This window comes from Hirundo rustica, chromosome 4, assembly GCF_015227805.2.
Source record: "Hirundo rustica isolate bHirRus1 chromosome 4, bHirRus1.pri.v3, whole genome shotgun sequence".
In the NCBI taxonomy this organism is placed as follows: Eukaryota; Metazoa; Chordata; class Aves; order Passeriformes; family Hirundinidae; genus Hirundo; species Hirundo rustica.
Genome location: NC_053453.1, coordinates 66,295,701 through 66,319,717, shown reverse-complemented (window position 1 = coordinate 66,319,717; position 24,017 = coordinate 66,295,701). Strand labels below are relative to the sequence as shown.

General features: G+C 41.9%; 1 protein-coding gene across 2 annotated transcripts in view; it reads right to left on the bottom strand.

The window, feature by feature from the left end:
- The window catches only part of GYS2 (glycogen synthase 2), a 42,754-nt gene extending 19,287 nt beyond the window's left edge, over nucleotides 1-23,467 (bottom strand). The window contains exons 1-6 of one of the 2 annotated variants that reach the window (XM_040062184.2): nucleotides 22,995-23,467; nucleotides 22,353-22,578; nucleotides 13,826-14,007; nucleotides 11,111-11,302; nucleotides 10,482-10,667; nucleotides 1,870-2,014 (exon numbers count right to left, since the gene is read on the bottom strand). In XM_040062184.2, coding sequence (XP_039918118.1) covers nucleotides 1,870-2,014; nucleotides 10,482-10,667; nucleotides 11,111-11,302; nucleotides 13,826-14,007; nucleotides 22,353-22,473 — 826 coding nt within the window. In that variant the 5' untranslated portion in view covers nucleotides 22,474-22,578; nucleotides 22,995-23,467. Of the gene's footprint in view, nucleotides 1-1,869; nucleotides 2,015-10,481; nucleotides 10,668-11,110; nucleotides 11,303-13,825; nucleotides 14,008-22,352; nucleotides 22,579-22,718; nucleotides 22,827-22,994 lie in introns of those variants that run through there. The other variant, XM_040062185.2, reaches the window with a different exon arrangement.
- Nucleotides 23,468-24,017: the final 550 nt, after the last annotated feature.

The following is a 24,017-nucleotide window of genomic DNA, read 5'->3' as shown; positions in this document are numbered from 1 at the left end:
ATTGGCCTTTGTCCTGCTGCAAAAGTTCTCTATAAAATCAGGTTTATTAAATTTTAAAGGGGCTTTTTCAAGTGATGAAATTTATAATTTAAATCATAATCCAAATTTGATGTTAAAGAGGAGTAGCAGAGACAGCACAATTTAGCACATTTCTGAGTTATTTTGTTTATTAAATTTATGTCTCAATAAATGCAAATAAAAGTTAATTGTGCCAATTCAACATCCTCCTTTTAAAGGTTTATTTTTAAAGTGGATGGAGAAATGCACACATGCTTTCAGTATTCATGTTCCTTTGCAGAATTCAAGCTCAATGACCTACTGAAGGATTGCTGGACTTCCCCAAAAATCGATGTCTATGCAGATTTCACAGCTTCAGAGAGAATAAATAGTGTGAGAATAAGTTCCTTTACAGTTTATTTGTGGTTCTGAATTCAGAGAAACTATTAAAGTACTTATTCCCACCAGAACATACTTTCCACTTAAAGTCATCTCTTAGGATTTGGGCTGACAATTCCTACTGAATTTCCTTCTAGCAGCATCAACATGAAGCATGACATGTGTCAGTAGTTTCTTAACCCAAACATTAAGTATATTTACTTGGTTTCTTCAAAGTTGCAAGAAAAATCACAAAAAAGCTCAGGCCTGTGTATCTCTGTGCATGGAATTATCTTCAGCTTCAACTGATGTTTTATCTGTGAGCAGTCTGGAGATTTTCTTCCCCAAATTAAACTGGATTCAGACTCATTTCAGCCTCCTAAAATCCCAAAACACAGACTATGATTTTCAGTGGTAGCAGTGGTGGGGAGAAGCCTCATCCCTATATAAAAATGCTTCAAAATCTGATTTTCAGAGTGCTCTGCTTTACTTTGTAAAAATCAAGACCTTTCAGAGATATCCCAGTTGAAATTACTGAACTTCAGTGACTTTTAAGATGTGGCTTTCATGCTTAAAATAAAATGAAAAAGATAATCTAAGTTCACCATCCTATTGACAGCTAGTCAGGAATGAGGCAAAGGATTCCTTGAACAGCTCTTTTCTTTGGGTTCAGGAACAACAATTTGGCTTGAAGCATTGAAGTTAACCAGGATAACAATCCCAAACTATAATCAGCACTGCAAATCAACCAATAACTCTACAAAGAGTAAGCAAAAAAAAACCCCAAACAAACAAAAAAATTTAAAAAAACCCCAAAACCAAACAACAACAACAAACCCCCCAAAAACCAAAACCCCCAAACCCAAACAAAAAAAGTAATTTTAGCTCTGTTATATTTAAAATAACCAAGATACAAACACACTTGCTAAATAGTCTCCAAAGCTGTTGTTCAGTTTTCCCCTCATGCTGCTTACCTGCAGATGGAATACTGGGGCTTACCCCTATAAAGCACTGAGATGATTTAAAGAGAACTTTGATGACACGTGAAACTGGGATCATGAACTTACTCAAAATCCATGCATGGAACAGGATTAGGTTTCTAAGCTTCATATTTTATGAGACAAATATCAAGGGGAAAACCAGAGAAATTATTGGGCACGCAACGATTTTTCAAACTCTACTTCTTGGCCTAATAGAAAATATTTTATCTATATGAAGCGTATCATGGTTCAGTTCTAAAAGCATGGAAACTCTGACACAGACAAAATTCCTGAATTTGAGGCAAAAAAGGCAAAAAAAAAGCCTAACATCCATGGGAAATTGGTTAATCACTGTAGCATAGCCTGACATGCCCGTGCATGTGTTCTTTCTCTTCATGTTTGCATACCTGTCTCTATTATGTTCGTTCAGTCTAAGGAAATGCAGGCATTCAGAGGAAATACAGTAAAAAATAAATAATAATAATTTAAAAAAAAAAAAAAAATCTGTTCTTACCAGGGGTTTTTTTTAGCATATGTTCTGCTTCTGTAGCTGTGATCTGGGAGACCGTGGTGAACACATGGGCACAATGCACAGATGCCCGTTCCATACAGTACCGATGGTAAATCTGCCTCTCTCCAGCCTCCTTGTCGATGTCAAACTGTTAAATAACAAAGCAAACAAAAAAGACACCTGTGTGACATCACCATCAGACTGTCTCCCTCGGGGAAGGTTTGTCCTGCTGGGCTCCCTCTCCCCATGGAATGAGAACCACGTGATTATGCTGCTGTTTTGCCATTCTGGTTTTTGAACTATTTTATCAACTTCAAGGAGTTTGAAAGAACAGGAAAGCTCTCATATCCTGCTTGTTCCTGAAAAAATGACAGCTCTACCATGAAAGAAAACTTAGATTAATGATCCCATGAAAGGGAAGGACCTGTGGAATTTGGCCTGCTGGCTGGCAGTGTATCTTGTTGCAGCTTCCCCGGGCTTGTTGGAAAACTCAGGAGAGAAGGAAGGTTGTTGGTAGCTGAAGGGGAGAGAATGAAAAAGGAATGGGGATGAGAACAGAACCTGGAGACTTGGTAGAGTGGTGGGAATCACAGGTAGGTGAGAGAGAAATGGATCTGTGGTGGAGAGGCGGGATATAAACACTCAGTCACAAATCCCAAGGGGAAAAAAGAAAATAGAAACTGAGATACTTTCTGACACTCAGAGATGTTCTTCCTTACAATTCTACCACTGTTATTTGCTGCTTCTTATATTTTGGTTTGAACTCTCTTAATTTTTAGAGGCAGATAAGTTAAACTGCTAGATAAGACATTCCAAACACCCAAGTATTTCTAAATCACCTTTAAATCTTTCAGCTACCTTTTTTTAAACTGAGCTTATGTTATCCCAATGCAAAGAAAATGCACAATTCCTTTGAGCCCGCACTTAAAGGTTCAGAGGTTCACTAACAGCGTCCACTGCAAAATCGCTACAACGTAGTCTAAAAAAGGTGTCAATGCTTTCAATGAAATCCCAATCCTCTTAATCTTCCATGATGTTTCACTTCTGGAAACAGAAGCCTTGAGCCATGGGTGCCCAATGGGCAGTGTGAGTTTCACGGAGGGTGACAGCGACTCTCAATGAGCTCTGTCGTGACCACTGCCTAATGCTGGCTGCACAGCCTGATTTTGATTGCATTTGACTTCGTAACTTCATTGACCATAATAGATTTAACCCTTATCACAGGCAGGGCAGACAGCACTTTCTATAGTTAGGACTGTGTGACCCCTGCCACGGCCAGTTGCTTTTAGCAGCTCCAGAACTCGGACAGAAGTAAAGCTATTTAGGCTGTGACCTGTCCTGCAAAGCTCAATGCTGGTACAGAACATACTGAGAGAAAGTTGATGCAATTGGAACCATTTCAGGGAACTAGAGTGAAGCAAACGACTTCTTATTTTCACTTAGATAGGTGTAGACACAGATGTAGATATAGATATCTTATGACTGCTTTGCTGAGAAAGTTAATTGCTTTTATCCGCTTTAATTCTGCAGCTACACCACTTGTGGGAAAGTGGCTTCCACTGTGTTAGTTGGAAGTGCCAATCTAACCACCCTAGTGTGACTAAAAGAAAGGACTCTTGAAAAATCTCAGCTGAAAACTTCCAAAGAAACTAGATGCTTTATTTTGGTATTGATGAGCCTCTGTATCAAGAACTTTTCTACATTTGTCAAGCACAATTTACCATATAATGTGCTAAATATTATGATATGAATAATGATTATTTCTCAGTTTTATACTCATATATCATATTTTCCTCATTCCCCATAAGAATTTTAGAGCATGAAATACAAGGGTTGCTATTTTCTCTTGAACATTCACTTCATCTGCCATGGAACTTGGGTGGTAGAAAGCGCACACAGAAGAAAAAAATAAAGGGGAATTCATTTGGCTTCTTATGGTGCCACAGGTCTCAGCATCCTGCTTGGCTTACACTAAATTGATTCACAAGAAGCTCCTAACTGCACATTTGATTATTCAAACATGCTGTGCAAAAAAGATACAAAATGGGACAGTTCTTTAGCATGCTGGAAAAACACATGAATATGATGGGGACAACTACACAATCAGAACTACACAAGTCTTTTCAAACACACGTGGCTTCCTATTAAAAATACTTTTGAAATTGCTAGCAAGTCAAACTTCAAAGTTGTTCTCTCTTTTTTTTTTTTTTTTTCCCCTCTCTATCTCTTTTCCCTTTCTCAGTAAGAATAGGTTTTAAATTACAAAATGTGATTAAAAATTAAATTTGGGACATGGGTAGATAAACACTCTCTATAACACTGCTGGGACAAAGGTTCATAAAAAGGTTGTTAAGCACTATGACTTATTTCTAGTTAACTTTTATTTCTTTGGTCGCATGAAAAGACTTTACATATTTAACACATATTGGTGCTTATTTCTTCATTGCTATTGTTTTTTCTGTCTTTTATAAATGGGAAGTATTTTATTTTGCATATCCCAGTGGGACTTTTGGCATGTTTTTGCAAAGGTACACAATTCCACATCAATTAGGAAGTACAAACAGAGGTCATGGGGTTCTCACATTTCATTTGCTCTCACTCGCCAGCAGCTTCCAGCACCAATCAGTAAAGCAAGACCTTGACTTTTGACCACAGTGGGGAATAAGAGCTGTGCACTTCCGAGCAGGCTAGACAAACGACTTCAGAAAAGAGCCTTAGCCCAGTTGAAGGGCAGGTTAAATGAAAATTAATTGATGAGACAGTGCAGGTGACAAATTTAACCCACCTAGTCCTGTGCAAAGACAGCTGAGCCTGCTCTGACGATCTCCAGAGTTAGAGGCACTGTGGGGCACTGGACAATATGTTGAAACCAGCAGGACACCAGGGCAGATCCTCGTCCCCAACACAATGTTCCTGCTCAACATTGAGCTCTGCTCTCTGTCCAGCCCAGCTCAGGCACCTGTGAACTCTGTTCTATATCCTTTGTGTTCAGCCACAGCAAATCGAGATACCCATGAAATGCGTCACGCCTGCTTTTGTTTGCTGCTATCAGCAAATGGGAACACTAGCAAAGCCACAGATCACAGCTGCATCAAGAGGGGAAAAAAAAAAAAAAAAAAAATCTAAGTCAGATGAAGAATTTACAGGACCTTTTAGGGTAGAAGAGGTTCTTAAGATCCTTGAGTCCAAAAATTTCAGTGATATTTAAAGACCAACTTCAATATCCACTTCCCTGTAAATTTATTGGAGGATCCTCTCCCCTGACTGGTAGAAACCAAGCAGGTTATTAGATGTAGTATTTCCCCAATTTAAAAGATGGCAAGGATTAGAAGGGGAAATGACTCCTTTATAAGGCCACTCTAATTTTAAAGCGAAAGAGGAAGATGTTTCACAGGTGTAATGCTTTGGAGTAAAAGCTGCATTTGCTGCAGTGTAATTCTGAGGCAAAATTTTGGTTTGTTTCTGTCTTTTATATGGTTCCATGTAATGAGTATAACATCTCATTCATGTCTTAAAATTCAACTTTTTAGGGGGCACAGCTGGTAATCACTAAGCTTCCCAGCATGACATTCTGTTTAAGACAGCTAAGGTGAACTTTGAATGAAAAAGAAGAGAATAATAAGCAGTTACGTTTCTTCTGGAAACAGTCACTGAAGTAGTAAATCCAAATCAGCCAATCCTACTTCAAAATTATAAAGACAAATTGGAAAGTATTTCCAAAACAGACGAACCATTTGAGAGTGGAAAAGGAGGAAGGACTATGTTAGCCATCTAAATACTTGTCTGGAAGAAAGACAAATTATCTGTCACAGTCTACAAAGAATGTCGAGATAGTGATACTAGGCTATGCTTTCCCAAAAAAAAAAAAAAAAAAAAAAAAAAAAGGTGAAAACCAACAGAAGTTAAGCCAATACAAATTCAAATAGAATTAATACATGTAATTTTCCTAAATAAAACATTACGACACCTTTGCAGAAATAATGCAGACTACCCTCACCATTTAAATCTTACCTCAAGAGTGGATAATATCGCTTTGTAATTCAAATAAAATGTACAAGTTTGATGCATGAGGATTTTAAACAGAGAATGAAATAATCTCTCTTGGTCTTTTAAAACTGGTACACTTAAGTTCAAAGTGATTTTGTAGGACCAAGGAACACTCAGGACAAACCAGGAGATTGGTTTGAAGTTCAAATTCCTTACCTAACTAAAAGGTAGAATGAAAACATTTTTGCTTCCAGCATAATCTCACTGGCTGCCACTGTCTGAATTAGGTAAGAACGACTCCCTTAAAATCCAGTTTACATCAAATTTACCCCCAATTGACAGTTGTCTTGTGCAAAGAGAACTTTCATTCTGGTATAGCTCTGCCAGGCCAAAAGAGAGTGAAATTTACACTTCCTGGCTTAAATCGGATTTCCATCAGCTGCCCTGCAGACAAAGTGGATTAGCTTTGTGTAACAGTGAGCTCGGTGACAAACTGGACAGCATAGCACTAAGTGGAGTGAGATATTGTCAGCAAAAAAGCTCTTGACTATTCGTTTTCATTAGGATTTTTAGTACTTTTCCTTTTACACTTCTTGGGACAGGATTTCCACCTCTTTGCAAACCAGATTCAGCTGCACCTGCATGAGCTGAACGAAAATGTTCTGAGTTCTCAACAGAAATGTTACACACCAGCAGGGCAACCTAAGGAAAAAGGCAATGACAAAACTTTTCTTCCTTCTCCGTAGTAAGAACACTTTTCCCATTAAACTCAAAGTGTTTTTTCAGTAAGAAGCATCAGAGGCTCAAGTATAGAAACTTCTCCATGATGCTGTGGTCCCAAAAATAATTTCAGATGATGACCTCTCAGATGAAATTCCAGGTTAAATAATTTCCCAAAAGGAGCTGTCTATGCACCTTGGAACTTGTCTGGATCATCAGTGCCTCGGTCAATTTATGACAGGTGCTGGTCTATTTAAAACTTCAGAGGGGTGAAAGGATACAAAAAATCCCCACACAAAACAAACTAAAAACTAAATCAGCCCCCTTAAACAATGAGAAAAACAATAACAGATTAACATTCTCATTCTTCAGCTGGGAAGCCAATTCCTCCTGAAGAGAGAAAGGCTCAACAGATTCAGAGATTTTTTTCAATTCAGTTTATCTCAGCAACAAACAATCTCACACACTAGTGTAAAAGCTACACTGGACATGGAGACAGTGGGAAAACGCTCTGTTGGTTGGACTATCTAGAAATACAAAAGTTCTTAAACTTCTTTTGGAAATCAAATTCATAACAAACCCTGCTTGTTATTGAAATTAGAAAGTGTTGAGTTATGAAGAGTTCAAATCAGTGACGCATAGCTTTAGTGAGCAGTCCCTGGCCCAGTCATCTACCCAGGGTTCTTCAAATAATTAAAAGTAAATAAAGATAAAGACACTGCCAGTTACTGTACACATCACCCACTGTTTTGTTCTTTTGGTTTTCCCTCCCTTCCTTTCTCCAGGATAAGAGCGAATTAAATGTAAATCTAGGTACAAAAATATTCATTAAATAGTAACACGACAGTGTTTCTTCTGGTGGTCGCTGTGCTCCCGAGCACCTGCTAAGAGTTTAACACCCAAGTTCTCACTGGAGCAGAAGCAGATAAATTCCAGCCAGTCCAGATGAACTGAGTTAAAGCTGTAAGAATATAAGAATCGTATAAGCTCAAACCTCAACCACAGACTCATTAGGGTTGGAAAAGACCTCCAGGATCACCGAGTCCAACCTTTGACCAGTCACCACCTTATCAACTATCCCACAGCCCTGGGTGCCGTGTCCAGTTGCTAAGCTGTAATGCTAAGAACCAGGATCCCATCTCCGACTGAGGCAAAGAGCAGATGGCTCAGGAAGAGGTCAGGACTCACACAACATCCATGATGCACCTTCCCATTCCCAGCTCTCCTCTACTAGGCAGCCCCCTAGAAAATGTCCTCTTACAGATTACAAGCTGACACGTGCCCTCAGCTCATGAAGCAGGGAGTTTTGGAAGCCTACAGTTCAGGACTACTGATCTTGCTTCTCCTAGCCCTGCTTATCTATGGGGATGGATTGACAGTGCAGTGGGAGAGTACTGAAATCTGCAGGTGGCGTAGAATTGCCTACCAGGCGTCCTAACTCAGCATTTTGTGGACTGTGTTGAGGACTCAAAACAAAGACATGAGGTTTCCTCTTTTCTCTGTATGAGCTGTACATGCCTGATTGTGTCTAGGCACAAAAAGGCCACACGCTTTCGTTCTGCGCTGCAACCATTTTTCTGTGACGTCTGGCACAACACATCCTGCAGTTGCTGCCTCATCAGCCGCTGCCTGGTGGGAACTGTGTTCTAGCTGTGAAACACTGGTCAAATGTGAGAGCTTAATTACCCTTCAAAGGAAAACATTTATGCAATAGCACTGAAACAGGAAACCCAGCTATTTTATTTTGGGGTGGGAGGCAGTGAAATGCTCTAAAAAAATGTTGATTCCTCCAAAGATTAAACTTCAGGAAAACCTAAAGAATCTCCTTCACTGACAAATTGCTTGCTTGACCTAAATAGTTTGCTGCTAGAAGGCACCAACAAGAATATGTCTGAAGATCTAGCTCTCTGTTATTTCATTATGGTATTCGAGATCAACCTCTTGTGTTCCAACTGACTTTTGGGCCAAGGTGACCTTTTCACAGCCAAAGAAGCCCTCACTAAGATAGTTAACTTTTCCAGGAAGAGTTTTAGCATCCTATAAAAATATTAAACAAAGGTATAACAGCTTGACATAATTTCCTCTATTAGTATACCTTTAAATGTCAACCCACAGAGGGTATAAAGCATTATGGCCTAGAAATCCACAATTTTCTTCCCTTAAATATTATTTACAGCAATTTAGAACAATATTTGAAATTGATACTTATGTTTCATTCCGCATATTCTTAGAATAAAATCTGCATAGACATTTCTGTGTTTGTGACGTAGCTGATGGTTACCAATGGGATTTGTGAGGCTTTGCAGGATGGACAGTGCCTTCACACACAAAGGTGTCCATGTCATGTGTGAACAGAAAAAAAAGATAATAATACTGTGGCTAGTTTATAAATATGTTAACGTCTTCAGGTTCACTCAGATGTGAGATGATTAGCTTTTCCTTTGAGTACACAGACAAGGGTGAGGCCCCCGAAGTTACCATGAAGATAAAAAAACCAGTTGCTTTAAGGAAAAAAAGACTACTTTCCAGACTGCTTGCAGCTCACCGAACTAACCAAAATCAAAACAAACCATTCTGTATTATGCATATATACACATTAGGAGACTACGAGGGAGCAGGAATGTCTGGACTCCTACACAGCAGGACCGTGATATTCATGCTGCCATTTTAATGCACCTAACAACCACAACTGACTTAGGAGACTAGGAGAGATGATTTACAAGGGCTTGGAGTGACAGGACAAGGGACAATGACTTCAGACTGACAGAGAGGAGGAGTTTAGATTGGATATTCTGAAGAAATTGTTCCCTGTGAGGGTGGTGAGGTCCTGGCACAGGTTGCCCAGAGAAGCTGTGGCTGCCCCATCCCTGGCAGTGTCCAAGGCCAGGCTGGATGGGCTCTGAGCAACCTGGGCTAGTGGAAGGTGTCCCTGCCCATGGCAGGAGTTGGAATGAGATGACGTTTACCAAAAAACCCAAACCATTCCATGATTCTTTGTTTCTGAGTCAGGCCAGTAGCACACAACTTCTTAGGTTTTGTCTCTCTGGAAGACACGGCTCCCAATCATGTCAAGCTTCAAACATCCAACTGAAAATCACCATCCATGTAATTTTCTCCACTGATTTTAGACAAGGAAATGCATGAAGAATGTAGTTGTTTTATCTACCTCTACTTTCACTAAGTGCTGGAATGGAAAAACCTCTTGAATTCAGGTTTGTCTGTGACTACAGGAGAAATCCCAAATTGTGCAAAGTACCTCAATGAAAATGCTAAAAATATTTGGGTCCTTGAAACATTGCCTTATGTTATGCTTTGAGTGGAAAGAGAACAGTGAAAATCAAAACCAATGGACAGTTTACGTAGATTCCAAGAAACACGTGGGTCTTTTGAACTCAAAAAATTCTTCCTACATTTGCCAGTTACAAATTAGTCCTAACCTGAAATGCTTGAAATTAGGACTTATTAATGGTTTGTAAAAAATAAGAAGCAGGCTGGGGGAAAAAAAAACAACTCAAAGCAACCATCATCCACAGCAATTCAGAGGAAGTTTTTGCGAGAGGAGGGCTGTTGGTTATTTTTTCTACTGTGTTACAGTAAGAAAGTGTATTTTGAGGCTGTACCTGAAGGGTCAGATGTTGGCTAGAGCTGTTTAAGTTTCACTAGTTTCCACTGAGCTTTCAGACCTGTCAGATGATACCAAGGCACTCATGCCTAGACACCCCATGATCTTACAAATACCATTTCTCATGCTCTGAAATCAACAGCCAATTGTGGGTCAGTCATAAAGTGATCACACAAGACAGAAAATACAATAAATGATGTCACACAGTAAACAGAAAGGAAGTTAGGAGATGATTAGCTAAAAAAAAAAAAAAAAAACAGAGAAGAATGAGAAAAATATCTCTTACCTGGTCCAGATTGTTGTAAAAGTCAATACTGGCTGCACACAAGTATCTCCCAAGCAGAGTTGCATGGGTAGTAAAAATTGTGGCGACGGGAAGTTTCTGTGATCGAGACAGGATTAAACCCACTCCTGCCTGCCACTCGTGGAAGTGGGCAATTATATTTGGCTTGTCATCAAACTGACAGGAAAGCTGGAAATAGAAAGAAATGTATGAAACATACATTATCCTGTCCATCATCCCAGCCCCAGAAAACATTTTTTTTGGTAAAGCTTTCTGTGTTCTTGATTTCCTTCTTGTGACAAAACAGTACAATTTTAAGTGGTCATGTGCCTTGATTTCCATCAGCCCTAATCCTTAGCCCAAGAAAACCATGTACCTGTCTAGTGCCTCAGAAGAGACTCCTTTCTAGAGTGTCTGAGGGCTCTGGCAATCACAGTCACTCAGACTCCACACTGGGCAGCCCCAGTGCCCTTCTTCTGGATAAATATAGTTACAGGACCATTTAAGTTTTAAACACAAATGTGATCAACATTGAGATCAACTTCCTAAAAATCTGAGTTTTCAAACTGGAGAATAGGAACCATATCCCAAGGCAGTTTTGGTCTGCAAATTTCTAGATTTAAAAATTGTACCTCTTTCAAAAACCAGGCTGTTAATGATCCAAAAATCACAGCATCGTTGGCTTCTCGGTCATGAAAAGGGATCCCTATGTTGCTGGCTTCCCAAAAGTCACCTTTCCACTTGTCCAGGTTCCAAGCTGCTGATCCTATATCAAACAATAAGACATATGGGCTGCCCTCTATCAGCCATCTTCCAAAAAAGACCTATGGAAAAGAGGCAAGGATAAGAAGGACAGAAAGAGAATGTTGATGTGAATGTAAAGGCCAATGATCTCCCTCCATCAAATCCAAAGTATTTCACACAAAGGATGTGTGTTCACAGTCCTACACACCCAGGACTGTGCAGTGTTCCTTACAAAATACATGCAGTAAAAGTGAAGCAAAGGAAAATATAATCTTTAGGAACATTTTACTTTTAAGACTTTCATTTTAGATTTTCATTGCAAAATTAACTTATTTTCCATGAACGAAAAAAAAAAAAAAGGTTAGGAAGACTAAATTTGCTTGAATAATGAAGTCTTCTTATTGAAGTGTCTATGTAATTTCTGTTCTTATTTTAAAATTATTGTTTTCTTTCACTCATATTTGTCTCCAGTCTTTTGCCACTTATGGTAGATTACTGGGGAGAGGTTTTGTAGGACTGATGCTTGGTGCCTGTATCTACCATGACATTTCTTCCTTCTTCCCAAGCAGCACAAGACGGGAAGTATTCCACTTTCATTTGGAAGAGTGGAAGGATCTGTCAGAAGGTATCTCAATACCTAAAAATCACATCAGGCTAAAAATGCAGCTTTCCTGCTTTGTCTCCATTACTGTGGTTAAGCATTTCTAAGAACATTTAAAACTTCCCTGTTCTTACAGGCCTGCCCAACCCAGCTGGGCCCACACTATGGTCTGCAAAGTCAAATTATTTCACATTAAATCTGCCATCAAAACAGCTGGGACCCCAGGGGTTGAGCCCAGCCCTAACACTACAATGAGCTGAAGAAAGGTCAGGTCTTGAAAACAAATAAGAGAAAAGCTCTTGGCCTGTTTTGACAAAAAGTACAAGGTATAACAAAGACAGGTTTGCTCCTTTTCACTCCTCATGTATTTATTTCAGACTGTACAGATTTGCTAATTCAGGAAAATGTTGTTAAAAAGCAGGGAACCCAGACTTCATCTAAATACGTGGCCAGGTTGTGGCAAGGAACACACCTGCCCGGAGAAGTTTGGAAGAATTCCTAGGTCCCCTGGTTTTAAATCATCCACTGTGATGCATAAGCAAAATCCAGACATAAATGTTAATAGGATAAGTGCAGCTCCTGGAAACTAGAACGTCATTATTGGAGATCAAAGCTGTATTTGTCATCCCTGAGACAGATTTGCTGCTGTATGTATTTACTCCAGCAGCACCATGCACATGCTGGGCTTGCAGAAGTGGCTGATTAAATTGGATGCACTGCTGGAGCAACATAAATCTTTGCAATCAATCTGCTCCAGAAGTCTGTAGCTGTTTTCCAGTCAGGCCTGTTACAGAGGCAATGTGGAAAACTTGATCAATCACCTATGAAAATCTGATAAAGACAAGAAATGGCAGATTGGACCTTTCAGTCTGAGCCTGTACAACGCAAGCACACGTCAGTCTCTCCAACAGACACTCTCCCAAGCTGTGGCACATGCTCCTCCAACAAAAGACATCTGCACATCAGGGCATTAGATCCTAAGGACAGCACAACTGCTCTTCCAAAGGGAGACAACACATTGCCAGTGCTGCAGTCGGTGGCAGCCCAAAAACTTTAGGAAATTCTACACTGAAGTGTGTCAAACTCCTCAGCAGCAATAAGAATGCTTCCCTCTGCTGCCCCTCGATGCTCTCCACATCTGTTCAGCACACACTATGAGCAGATAATTTTTCCTCCTGCAAACTGGCATCTCTGAGGGACTCAACACTGAGTCAGAGCGTAGGGGAGTTCTACAACTCTGATGAGGACTTCAAGAAGGGAGGTCAAATTTAGCATGAGTTACCTTCCACCCATTTTCAGGTAACCAAATCTGCTTGCAGCTTAATAACTGCCCATCAACACAGCAGATAATCTATTTCTTTTAGCAGATAATCTTTATAGGAAGAAGTTTATTCCTACTTTATCATTGGAGAAACTGAGTCTCAGAAAGGCTATGAGATCACACCGAAAACACTGGTTAAAAATCATACTGGAAAGGGAGAAGAATGCACTTCTTGTGTCGTGGTTTAATTTCTCTTCCCAGGGAACTGACAACTGGGTGCACTGAACTGAGGAAGTGGATTCTTTGTCACCTCAGTGCATTTCTCAAGTCCTTTTCTGTTTTTCAGCTCAATATTATGTTACATTAGAAAAATTGAGAGCTAATGGAATACTCTTCTCACTCCCATGCAAGAATGTGAAATGTAAGGGCTCAGAGTAAGGTCATATTATATCTACTAGAATCTCACCGTGCTTAGAGACCAGATAAATAAGCCATTAATCCAATTAGGCAGCCTTGCAGATAAATGACTGTTAAAACCCATAATTGGATGAACTGGTTCTTCCTCAAAAATAACCTTTAATGAATTGACTCTGTTGTTCTAACAGTGGATTCCGAGCCTTTCCCGTTGTGACATTGACCAGGACTGCTGTGTCAAGTGGAACGACAAGAGCATTAGCCCACACTTTAAGCTCCTCAGAGTCAGATTTGTTGCCCTGGGAAGCAGCAGCGCATCTGATTTACCTGACACCCTTGGCTTTTCATGGTGTCCATTGCCTTCTTAACTGCAGGGTTTGGAGGTTCAGAGAATTCCACCTGAGTCTTCACGTTCTGCTCGAAATAGGGACCAATCAGGAAATAGTTTTCACCCCATTCATCTGCTGTAGTTTTGGCTTTTGTCTGGATCACAGTGTAAATGCCTCCCACTGCAAAATAAGATCACAAAGAACAAAAATTAGAAAGTGGCACAGGCCCCAGATCTCTGTACTAAGCTCCAACCCCGCCTGTGGATCAGATACACTGCTAGTTAAATCCCTTCACATATGTAGGTTTTAAGTGAAATCCAGCCTCAATCAAATAAATAGAAGTTCAGACTCTTAAATGGTATCAGAGCTTCTCTGTTCAGCTGAGAGATTAAAATCCTGGGCCTCATACTTCCACTCTCCCATGTCTGATCTTGATTCTGCCACATCCCAAGCACAGCCTCCTGCTTTTGTTTCATTGCCGCATGAAATTATAATTTCAAAATCTATTTTTCATCACATGGAAAGAACTGAGCTTTTTTGACACAAATCACTGAGAGAAGTTGAGGAACTGATGGATTTCATTGACTACTGGCTATAGAAATGGACTTAAACCAATATCCTCAAAGCATAAGGAGTCTTGTTCCATTCTCAGTCTTGAAGAGTTGTTAAAGTTGGAGGGAATGTAGTCTACACTGACAGTATAAATGTCTGTAGCATCTTCCACCAAAATATTGTCTGCTTTAAAAACAAATGCAGCATTCAAGTGTTTAAGAGAATCCACCAGCATCCCTTGCCAAGTGAATATAGATCTACCCAGTCTTGCACATGGTGTACAAGAGTCACTTAGCTGCTCCTCCTCACAGTTTTCCATAGCCAGCCCTGGAATTCACACACTGGCAGGGCAAACCTCCCTTTGCCACAGTCCCCAGGGGGCCAGGCAGTGGACATTGCACTGCCACCAAGTCAGAAGAACAACAGGGCATGCTTGAATCCAGAAAGGGGGGGGGATGGCAATAGAAAAGAAAGCCTGAAGCCAAGCTGCTGCTGCACACCAGTGACAACGAGCACAGCTCCAGCAAGGTGAGAGAGAGGGAGTTCAACAGGTACAAAGAGCAAAAGAAACACCACAGAAGGGATTGGCGCTCCCACATAAAATTTTCTTCCTCCACTGAATGTCGAAGCTTTGGAAATCTTTGGCAGCACTCTGGGGAAGGAAATGGTGCTACAGCTTCCAGCAGTGACATCCAAATTACCCATGGAGTCAGCACTGAAAGCTGCCGGAGACTGAGAGCTGGCACTCCAGGCTCACCCTTCTAAAGCTATTGGGATATTCAGAGGTGCCAGTGCACCACATCCAATTGAATTAAAAAACCCTGAGAAGTCACCTAATTCTCCTTAAAAATCTGCCACTGCTCTGTTCAACGCGGCGGCTGAAGCTGCTCAGCACTTTGGGAGATTAGTTGCCAGATTAATTCAGCTGTATCCCCTGACAACTACAGAAAGCCTTCTGCAAAGCCTGGTGTCTTGCAGCCCTGAGGAGCCAAATGACAGAGCTACAGCTTTAATTACCCCCTAGAAAAGAAATTGTTCACTTAAATGCCTTTTCTCTACAAATATCCCATTTGCTTTGAACGCTGGAAGGATCCGTAGCCTAAATATTTTCATGTCTCAGGATTCTAGGTATTTACAAAGAGAAAAGAAATGCGGTTCCAATCTACCAACTTGCTAAGTAGAATTAGTACAATAAATTATTACCCTTAATAATTCAAGACCTAAGAAGACAAGAATCTTACAGATGTCTGTTCCTGAATCAAGCTGTCAGTTCAAGGGTTTCACATCATGCAGACATGGAACTGCAGAAGGCAACTTGTGCATAAGAATGTTATTCTCCCTTTCAGCAGGACAAAAAACCATTAAGAAACTAATTTATAGTCATTATATTCTTCCGTGGCTGCTTTGAACCAGGCTTTAGAGCAATCTTAGATAAATAACACTGTATTTTCCCTCCAAGTGCCTCTGCTCACAAGCTGAAAGAGTCTATTTGAATATCTTGGATTCAGATAAACATAAAATTTTAATTATCTGAGACGAGTCAGAACATTCAACCTATAAAGCAATAGTTAGGATGATATATCTGTTTTTATGGGGCAGTAAATTCATCATAGGAGCATAAGAGGCTTCAATCCAAGATGGATAAATATGAGGCTTGGTAAAAATCTTAGTCATGAAACAGGCTGGTTTGAATTGGCAGGGATACAGAGCTTAGAATGAGGGAAGAATTTACTGCAGAGCAACCTGGTGAGCCAGGAAAAAGAGAAAAAAATGCCTTGCAAGATGAAAGACACCAAGTCCCATGATAAAGCTGTGTATGCCTAGAGAGAAGCAAACTCCATCCCCCATCCCAGGAGCGTGGATCAGCCTCTTCCACGCTACAAGGGGTTCAACACTGGGACTGGCGACGGAGCTGAGTTTCCACAGCCACGGATTTGAAGAGAAATGAGGGAGCTGCAGCTCATGGGCCTGGTAGAGCCTGGATCTTTGTTTCACACAGCCAGCATCTGAGTGTTTCTCTCCACAAGGCTATCCTTAGGATCCTCATGTGCCCTAAAAAGGTCAGAGATGTATGGAAGGACTCTTATGCGGGAAAGAATGGAGAGTGTGCTGCGCTCTGCTGTCGTATTTTGTTGCAGAGCAAGATAAAAAAACATTTCAGGGCACTGAGTTGCCTGAAATGCAACGAAAAGTACTTATGATAAAATCCAAAGACAGCATTTTACAGGCTGTTAAAACCCCTCAGAAGGTAACTGTGATAAAAGCAGTGTTACCTAGCCCCCAGACTTGCTTTTGTCTTCCCTGTTACTGTGGAAATATGACTCACAAAGCACGTCTGTGCATCAGGTTTACTTGACAGTGGAGGGAAATGCAAGTGAAACTATGCATGTAGGAAGTGTTGGATATAACTTTAAAAAGGCATCTTGAGAAGAACAGAGCAATGTCTAGAATAATGTATTGACTTTTGAAATTACACTTCTCCATAGCAGACTCAAGGAACACATATATCTTTAAGAGATAGTTTCTATATGCTCTGTGGCTTTGAATTCCCTGGGAATATCTGTGCCAGTAAGCAAAACATTACATGTCCTACTGAGTAACAAAGCAGGGGTTTACATATTCACCTCACAAAATTCCCAAATTGCTTCAACAATTTGGTAAACCTTCTTTTTTCTCCTCTAACACTATGATTGAGGTCATACTATAAACAAAAAACCTTTCCAAACAGCAGGGATGTACCAAAATGTTGCAAGTTTCTCTACGCTGCCTCTGAAGTTTTGTACTTTGAAACAGGGTTAAAACAAACAAGAAATGACAAGATGAGAAACAGATAGAGAATCAGTAGAGATCAGAACAAGAGAACTGGTTTGGAATATCACAGACAAGGGGAATTAACAGGAAAATGTTGATACAGGAATAGTTCAGTTTTCTGATGTTCAACAAAGTGCTTTATTCAAATATATTAACTTTTGGTCATTTTAAAACGTCATTGAAAGAAATATATTTTTATTATTTCTTTCTAAAACATGCTTTAAACTTTTTGACCAATAAATGAAATCGGTTTAGAAGGAAATCAACAAAAATATCTTTCCCCCATCTATCTCCTTTCCATTCTTTTTTTTTTTTAGGGAAAAAATAAACTGGCAGGCACAGAAAGGGGGGCTAAGACATTTGGGAAAGAAGGATTTTATTAATTTAAGGGAAGTCTGACTTCTTTAAAAAATAGAAGATAAAACCAAAATACTTTCTCAGAAAATAGCCCACAGAATTATTTTTAAAGTCTAAACCTTTTTATCTATGTTAATGAATGAATTTTTCTAAAGGAGTTCTCTGCCTCACTCCAGCTTTTTCTATTTTCCTTGTTTCAAGTCCTGCCACATTATTTCTCTTGTATATTTAAAGTCCAAGCAGCAGTTAGGGCTTGTCCTCCAACCCATCCCCCCTGCAGAAGGACAGAGGGAAGGAGCAGCAGAAATCAAAAATGAGGGAGACAAATAGGGAGTGAATTAGAGAATTGAGACAGAGGGAAGTGGAGATTGTCTCTGATCCTTTCCCACACACCTCTGCCGTGCAGAGACAGGACCAGGATGATCCCAGAGCTCTGCAGCTCCTTTGCTATGTCCTGACCAGGCCACTCTGAAGGCATTAAAGCTTCCCTGAGAAGCATGAGAGCCACAGGATCCATGGGAGCAGTGTGAGCCCAGGCTTGGCAGTCAAACTGATTTCACTGCCACAATCGCTCATTACATCAATTGCTTCACCCTTCTCCTCAGAACGTGTCTTTGACCTGCACAGGCATGATAAAAATTTGGATTGGACTTGTTTCTAGCATTTAATTGGAATTTGATTGATTGTCTATTGAGGTACCATTAATAAAATCAGGTTGTAAAACGTGTCAGGTGAAAGACAACCAGCATCTTCAGCCAGCAGATATTTTTCTTGTGGTTTTTGGGCTATGTTTGTGGCCAGGACTCCTCAGAAGACAGATCTCCACGTTCTTTGAAATTCTGATGCTCCAAACCTATCCTGAAACAATGTTTAACCACTGAAATTTATGACAGATGTCCACAATCGAGAAGCTATTTCTGTGTGCATCATCCCCAGTGCACAGGATTTCATTTGGAATTGATTTGACGTTGATATTCCACCCCACTCTGTAAATGCACAGAGCTCTGAGGCTGTGCTTATGCCAAGTTTATGCCAGCACATCCCCACTCCCCAAAAGGTGTCACTTCAGCTGTGTCACAAATTACAGCAGTCACCTTCTCCCAAGGAACTTTCATCATGGGAACACACAGAGGAGGTAAAATGCTGGTCCTGAATCCACTTCGGTGGATTCAGGATTTAATTTCCAAACCTCCAGTTTTTCACCAGAGAAACTGAACAAAGATCTCTGCTCCAGGGAGAGCTGGAACAAGTTTTGTTTTTAGCACAGTCTTCATTCCAATGGGGATGGAAAAAAAAAAAAAAAGAAAAATTGAGATTCATCTACCAGTGACTCTTGAGCTAAGCTGCTCACAGCTGAATGATGACACAAGCTGGCTGTTTGCCCAGCATTTTTAAGCATTCTTCTACTTTCTATGTAAAAAGCTGTGAGTGGTTCAGCAAGGGATACTAATCTAAATATCACTGGAATTATTTTCATGACATCCTTCTAGAGAAAAGAGTAGATCTTGAACATTCTCAGCCCTTCTAACCGATGTGTCAGAAAACGCACCACAGACAAACCCAACCCAGGCACAAAATCTTCATATCTTAGTAGCTGCTTCTTTTGTGCTCCTGTACTTAAAGATTTGTTGTCCTCCACGCTATGGAGGAGAGAAACCAGTCCTTTTTCCACAGCAATGTGACCAGACCTGGATTTGCTAGAGCACGATGGCCAGAAGAAAAAGGAAGAGTTAAAAATGCTGATATACCCCTGATTACCACCAGATCTGGGGCACTGCGGTGGACTGGGACCCTTCACTGGCTGCATTTCCCCCTTCTGCCACAGAAACACCGTACATCCACTTCACACAGGGTTTTACCCATCAGTGAAAAGCCAGCTGAAGTGAGGCAAATCTCACAAAACAAACTACACAGGTCTCATTTCTTTGGCAAAGGACTTTCAGTGCCAGAAGATTTCAATATTGTGTTTGGTTTAGGTGGAAAGTTCCCTCTCCTGTGGCTTGGGGGAAGGGTGAGGAAAAGCGACACTGGCAGATGAGCCTTTTTTATTTTCCATTTTCTCCTTCATCTACCTTATCTTTGCTTGCTCCAGACAGAGAAGAGTGAGAGCAGTAACTGAGTGGCCAATGTTTTCCATGTCAGAGGTTGTAACTTAGCAGATGCCGCTGCCAAGACAGAAAATACAAAAAGGAAACATGGAGAAGTAGAAACTCTGCCCTAGTAGAGCACATGTTAAATGTACTTTAAAGGAGAGACAACTTCCCTGTTCCAGCTGCTGACAAAGAAGAGATGAGACTCTGGAAATAATGGATACTTGTAGATCTCTGAGCCCTGGGCTCATACAACCATCTTGTTCTTCCCTAAATCTGCACCTCATGCCTCAGTAACAACCAGCACCATCAGGGAAATCCCAGGGAATGCTTGCTCCCGTGGGCAGCCAGGCACATGAAGACCCTCACCCTCTACAGAATCAGATATTCTTCAATTTTCAGGACTCCCTTGCCACCCTCTGGCTCTGAAGAGGTTCAGCTAAGCACCTGTGGAGGTCATTGGTTACAGTGTGTGGGGGTGGATACCCACCTGTGAGCTCTGCTGTCACCTTCCTCACAGGAAAGGGAACAATTCAGCCCGTCAGTGACACGAGAGAAATGGAGGCATGAGTGAGAAGCAGCCCTGGCCAGGGAGGACACGTGCCCAAAGCACCTGGTGACGCACACAAAGACTGGGACTCGCTCCTCCGGGCAGCAGCAGCTTCACAATACCTCAGAAACGCAAACCAACTTCAGGCTGAGCTCCTCTGACACACCTTTGCATTGCCGGAAAGGAGGAAAGAAACCTTCGTGCTAAATGCTCAAAATTAGCTTGTCAGGCAATAAATCCAGCTAATGTTTATCTTGCCCTCTGTGTTAGGGGCATAAACAGCAGCACAAACACTAAAACAAGCGGCAGAACTAAATCTGCATGGTCAGCTTATTTCATCAAACTCCTCTTGCTAAAGGAGCTAGGAAATATACAGTATAAACTAGTATTTCCTAAACCTATATATCTTCTGTGATGACTCTACCTGTATTTTGCTGTCTACTCTCTCTCACAGTGCCCCAACATTGCCCTGTCACCAGGGAACCGTTCTCACCACATGACTTAGACATTAAATTGCCTGGAAGACACAGAAAAAAAACCCAAAAAAACCAAAAAAACAAACCCTCAATATCAAGAATTTACCAGAAAAATAAGTTGAAACAGGTTTATAAAAGGGGTTTTGCAAAGGTGTTTCTAGTTGAGGTTGTTTAATGGAAACTTTGCACAAGGTCAGATTCTAACGAAGAAATTGTTTTCTATGCTATTTTCCTTCAGCCCCGACTGAATGTATGGGCTTGGAAAGTGGTGCAAGAGAAGGCACCTTATTTTTAAACACACTGAATAAAATTGACTTTATTCATTCCCTCATAAAATGTGTGAATAGTAAATTTTAGCTGTGTCAGTTGATTTGGCTCCAGTGAGTCCAGCCAGAGCTCTGTGGATGATTAAATAATTCATTGCATTTTTTTAATGTGCTCTGGGAAAATCTAATCGGGTTACCTTTCCTTAAATATATAAATATATCTTGTGTGATATCTACAACCACTGGGTCCACATGACTCAGAAAATATGCACGCTGTGGAGTTCAGAGAAGTTAGTGAGAACTCCTAAATTTCCTAGATTTCTGCTGCCATCTGCTTGCCAGAGCTTTACTTATCGTGCACGCCGCAAAAGTGAGTTTTGCGTGCTCCAAGTTGTGGATTTAGTAAATTAACTCAAAAAGCTCGGCTGAAGCTGCTGAAAAATCAACCCACAGGGATTCAAACTGCCAAATCGACTCCGTGCCACCTCTGGCTATTGATAGGGCTCACCACCCTAAAAAGGGCAATTTTAAACAGCAGAAATTATCACAGAGCAGCAATAGCAGTTTCCCCCTGGGGATAAACCCCAGCACTGCCCGTTCCTCTCTCACACATTGCCCCTTTTTAAGTTAAACTCTTAACAAATCACTGATGCGCTCTCCTGATCAATCTCTATTTATCTGCCAGGACAATAACACACACGGGGGTCAATCATTGACTCATACTAACTCACTTTAGCGGTGAAAATGGAAGCTTGCAGAACCACACCTGCCTGAAAGGGGCTGATTTGATGAGTGAATTAGAAAGAGAGGCAGGAGGATTTTTGCCCAATGAGCAGCGTGCCCTTTGCCTGACCAGCAGCAGCCAAAGGACAAATGAAGCCCCTGTCTGGCACCGCCTGTGTTTGCAAAGAGCAGTCCAGAAGAGTTCCAGCTGGCACACAAAGGCTGCTGGTCATTGACTCCTGGGTTTTGTTCAGTGGCTGTAGCACAGCTCTGTTTATTTCTGCCTCCTCTCCACACTGCTCTGGAAAGCTGAGGGGGGGCTGTTAAACTGCTCTGCATCGGATCTCTGCCGTGCAGCTCATTTCAGTGCATGACATTCCCAAGTGAATTTGCCTGGAACGCAAAACCTAAGTATGTACAAAGCCATATATATATATATATGCACACTCAGACGTTCAAACCCCCTCTCCCCAGTGCTGGAACACAAGACACAGAGACCTCCTGGCTCTGCCCATCCCACACAAGCCCAGGCAGGTGCAGCCCACGCTCAGCATGCATGATTACACACCTGCACTTCTTCCAATCCAGCAGCTCTGCAGCCCTCTCCAATCTCCCTGTGAACGCCTTTCTCCTCCAGCCCTTCAGCCCTCCCTCCACTCCTGAGAAAACAGCAATACTAACCCCCAAGTGCGGTACAGACCTTTGTTGGTAACTTCCCAAGAAATTTCAAAGAGCAACAAATCCTCCACAGGCAGGTCTTCATCCTCCCACTGAGGAAGCCCATTCAGAGATGTCATGGACAGGGATCTCGCCAGTGGCATTTTCTTCAGTCCTTGAGCGCTCACCACACAGGCCACAGCAGTCAGCAAAGGTCCAGGTCCCGTGGCAGTGCTCTGCAGTTCTGGTTAGAGCAGTCTGCCTGTGCTCTGGGATCCCAGGAGAAAATTATTCAGATAGCTGGGAGCTAATGGGTTTAAACTGTCTGACCACCAGCATTAAATTGGCTCAGTGAAATCCCCAGGGCTTGAGAAGCAGCTGCTGGGAGAGGTAAGAATTTAACACTGACCTGAGAAAGGTCTCGACTGTTTTGGGGCCAGAGCTCTTTCTTTTTCTTCTCTCAGAGGGAGGTAAAAAATGCTTTTGAGCTGCTGAGCCACAGCATTCAGTATCCACCAGCTCCTCAGGAGCAGTTGACATTGGACTGCTGTAAAGTCAGCGCCGCCCTGAGCCACCTCCAACAGGGAGGACACTTTGAGTTCACCACCTGATCTGCGTCCTGAGCCCAGCCCCTGAGTCCTCCCCTCCAGATGCACCCTCCCCTTACACCTCGGAGTTTTCCTACCTGCTGGCCATCTGCAGGAGTTAGACTCGTTTCACACGTTGTGTCTCGGGTTCCTTGCCAGGTTCAATGCTGTTCTCTCCTCTTCTTCTTCAGTTCAGCAGTCTGTAAGCCCGAGTTTACCTCATCTCCTACCTCCACAATTATCTCCAGCTCTGCTCCCAGGACTCTGCAGCAGCTGTTGGCTGCTTTAGCAGCTCTGCAGCCCTGCCAGCTTTTACAGAGCTACAAAGGCTCTACCCGTGTTTTGGCATGCACCCTGCCCCTCCTTGCAGTCCTGTCCCTGATTTTCCACCTGGTGGTTGTTTTTTCTATGCCACAGGTCTTTCCTGGCCTCTGGGCCTGTGTCCTCCGCCCAGGCAGCTTAGTGAGTGCTAAGTCAGGGCACAGCATGCCCCTGGCTTCTCCAGCACAGAGCTGGGATGCTGCAAGCAGTGAACACACATCTACAGAGATGCTGGTCCCCAACTCTCAGCCTGAGATGCTCACAGCTCCCCCGAGCAGCTGCCTGCTCGCTAGATGCTAATATTACACATCTGGTTGAGAAGCCAGTGCTTCTGGGACAGCTGTGCCAGCTGAATCTGATTCTGAGCTTAGAACCTGCCCAGAACCCAGAGGCCAGCAGGGAGCAAATCTCCAGGTGAGCTCAAGGACACCTCTGTACCGTGGAGAAGACCACTGCACCAGCAGGCACGGAGGGAAAGGCTCTGAGCTCACCTAAGGCAAAACCAGTCCAAGACAATTGGTTCAGGAGACAGGCAGCCCATCAGCACGGAAGTCTCTCAGACATAATACATAATGCATGGCACAGCTAAGCCTGCCTTAAAGACTACCTATCCCCTAAAAGACTTGCTCTTCCACTTCCACACTCCGTGCCCTCTCTGCATTCATGGCAGTCAGACCCACCCCTGAGCTGGTGGATGCAGCTAACTGTAAAAACCTAAGGGTGTAGAAAACTTTTTTTTTCAGAGTTTATAACTGGAGCTGTCTCAGAAAAGAGCCTGGTAAGAGGCCAGGGAAAGATTC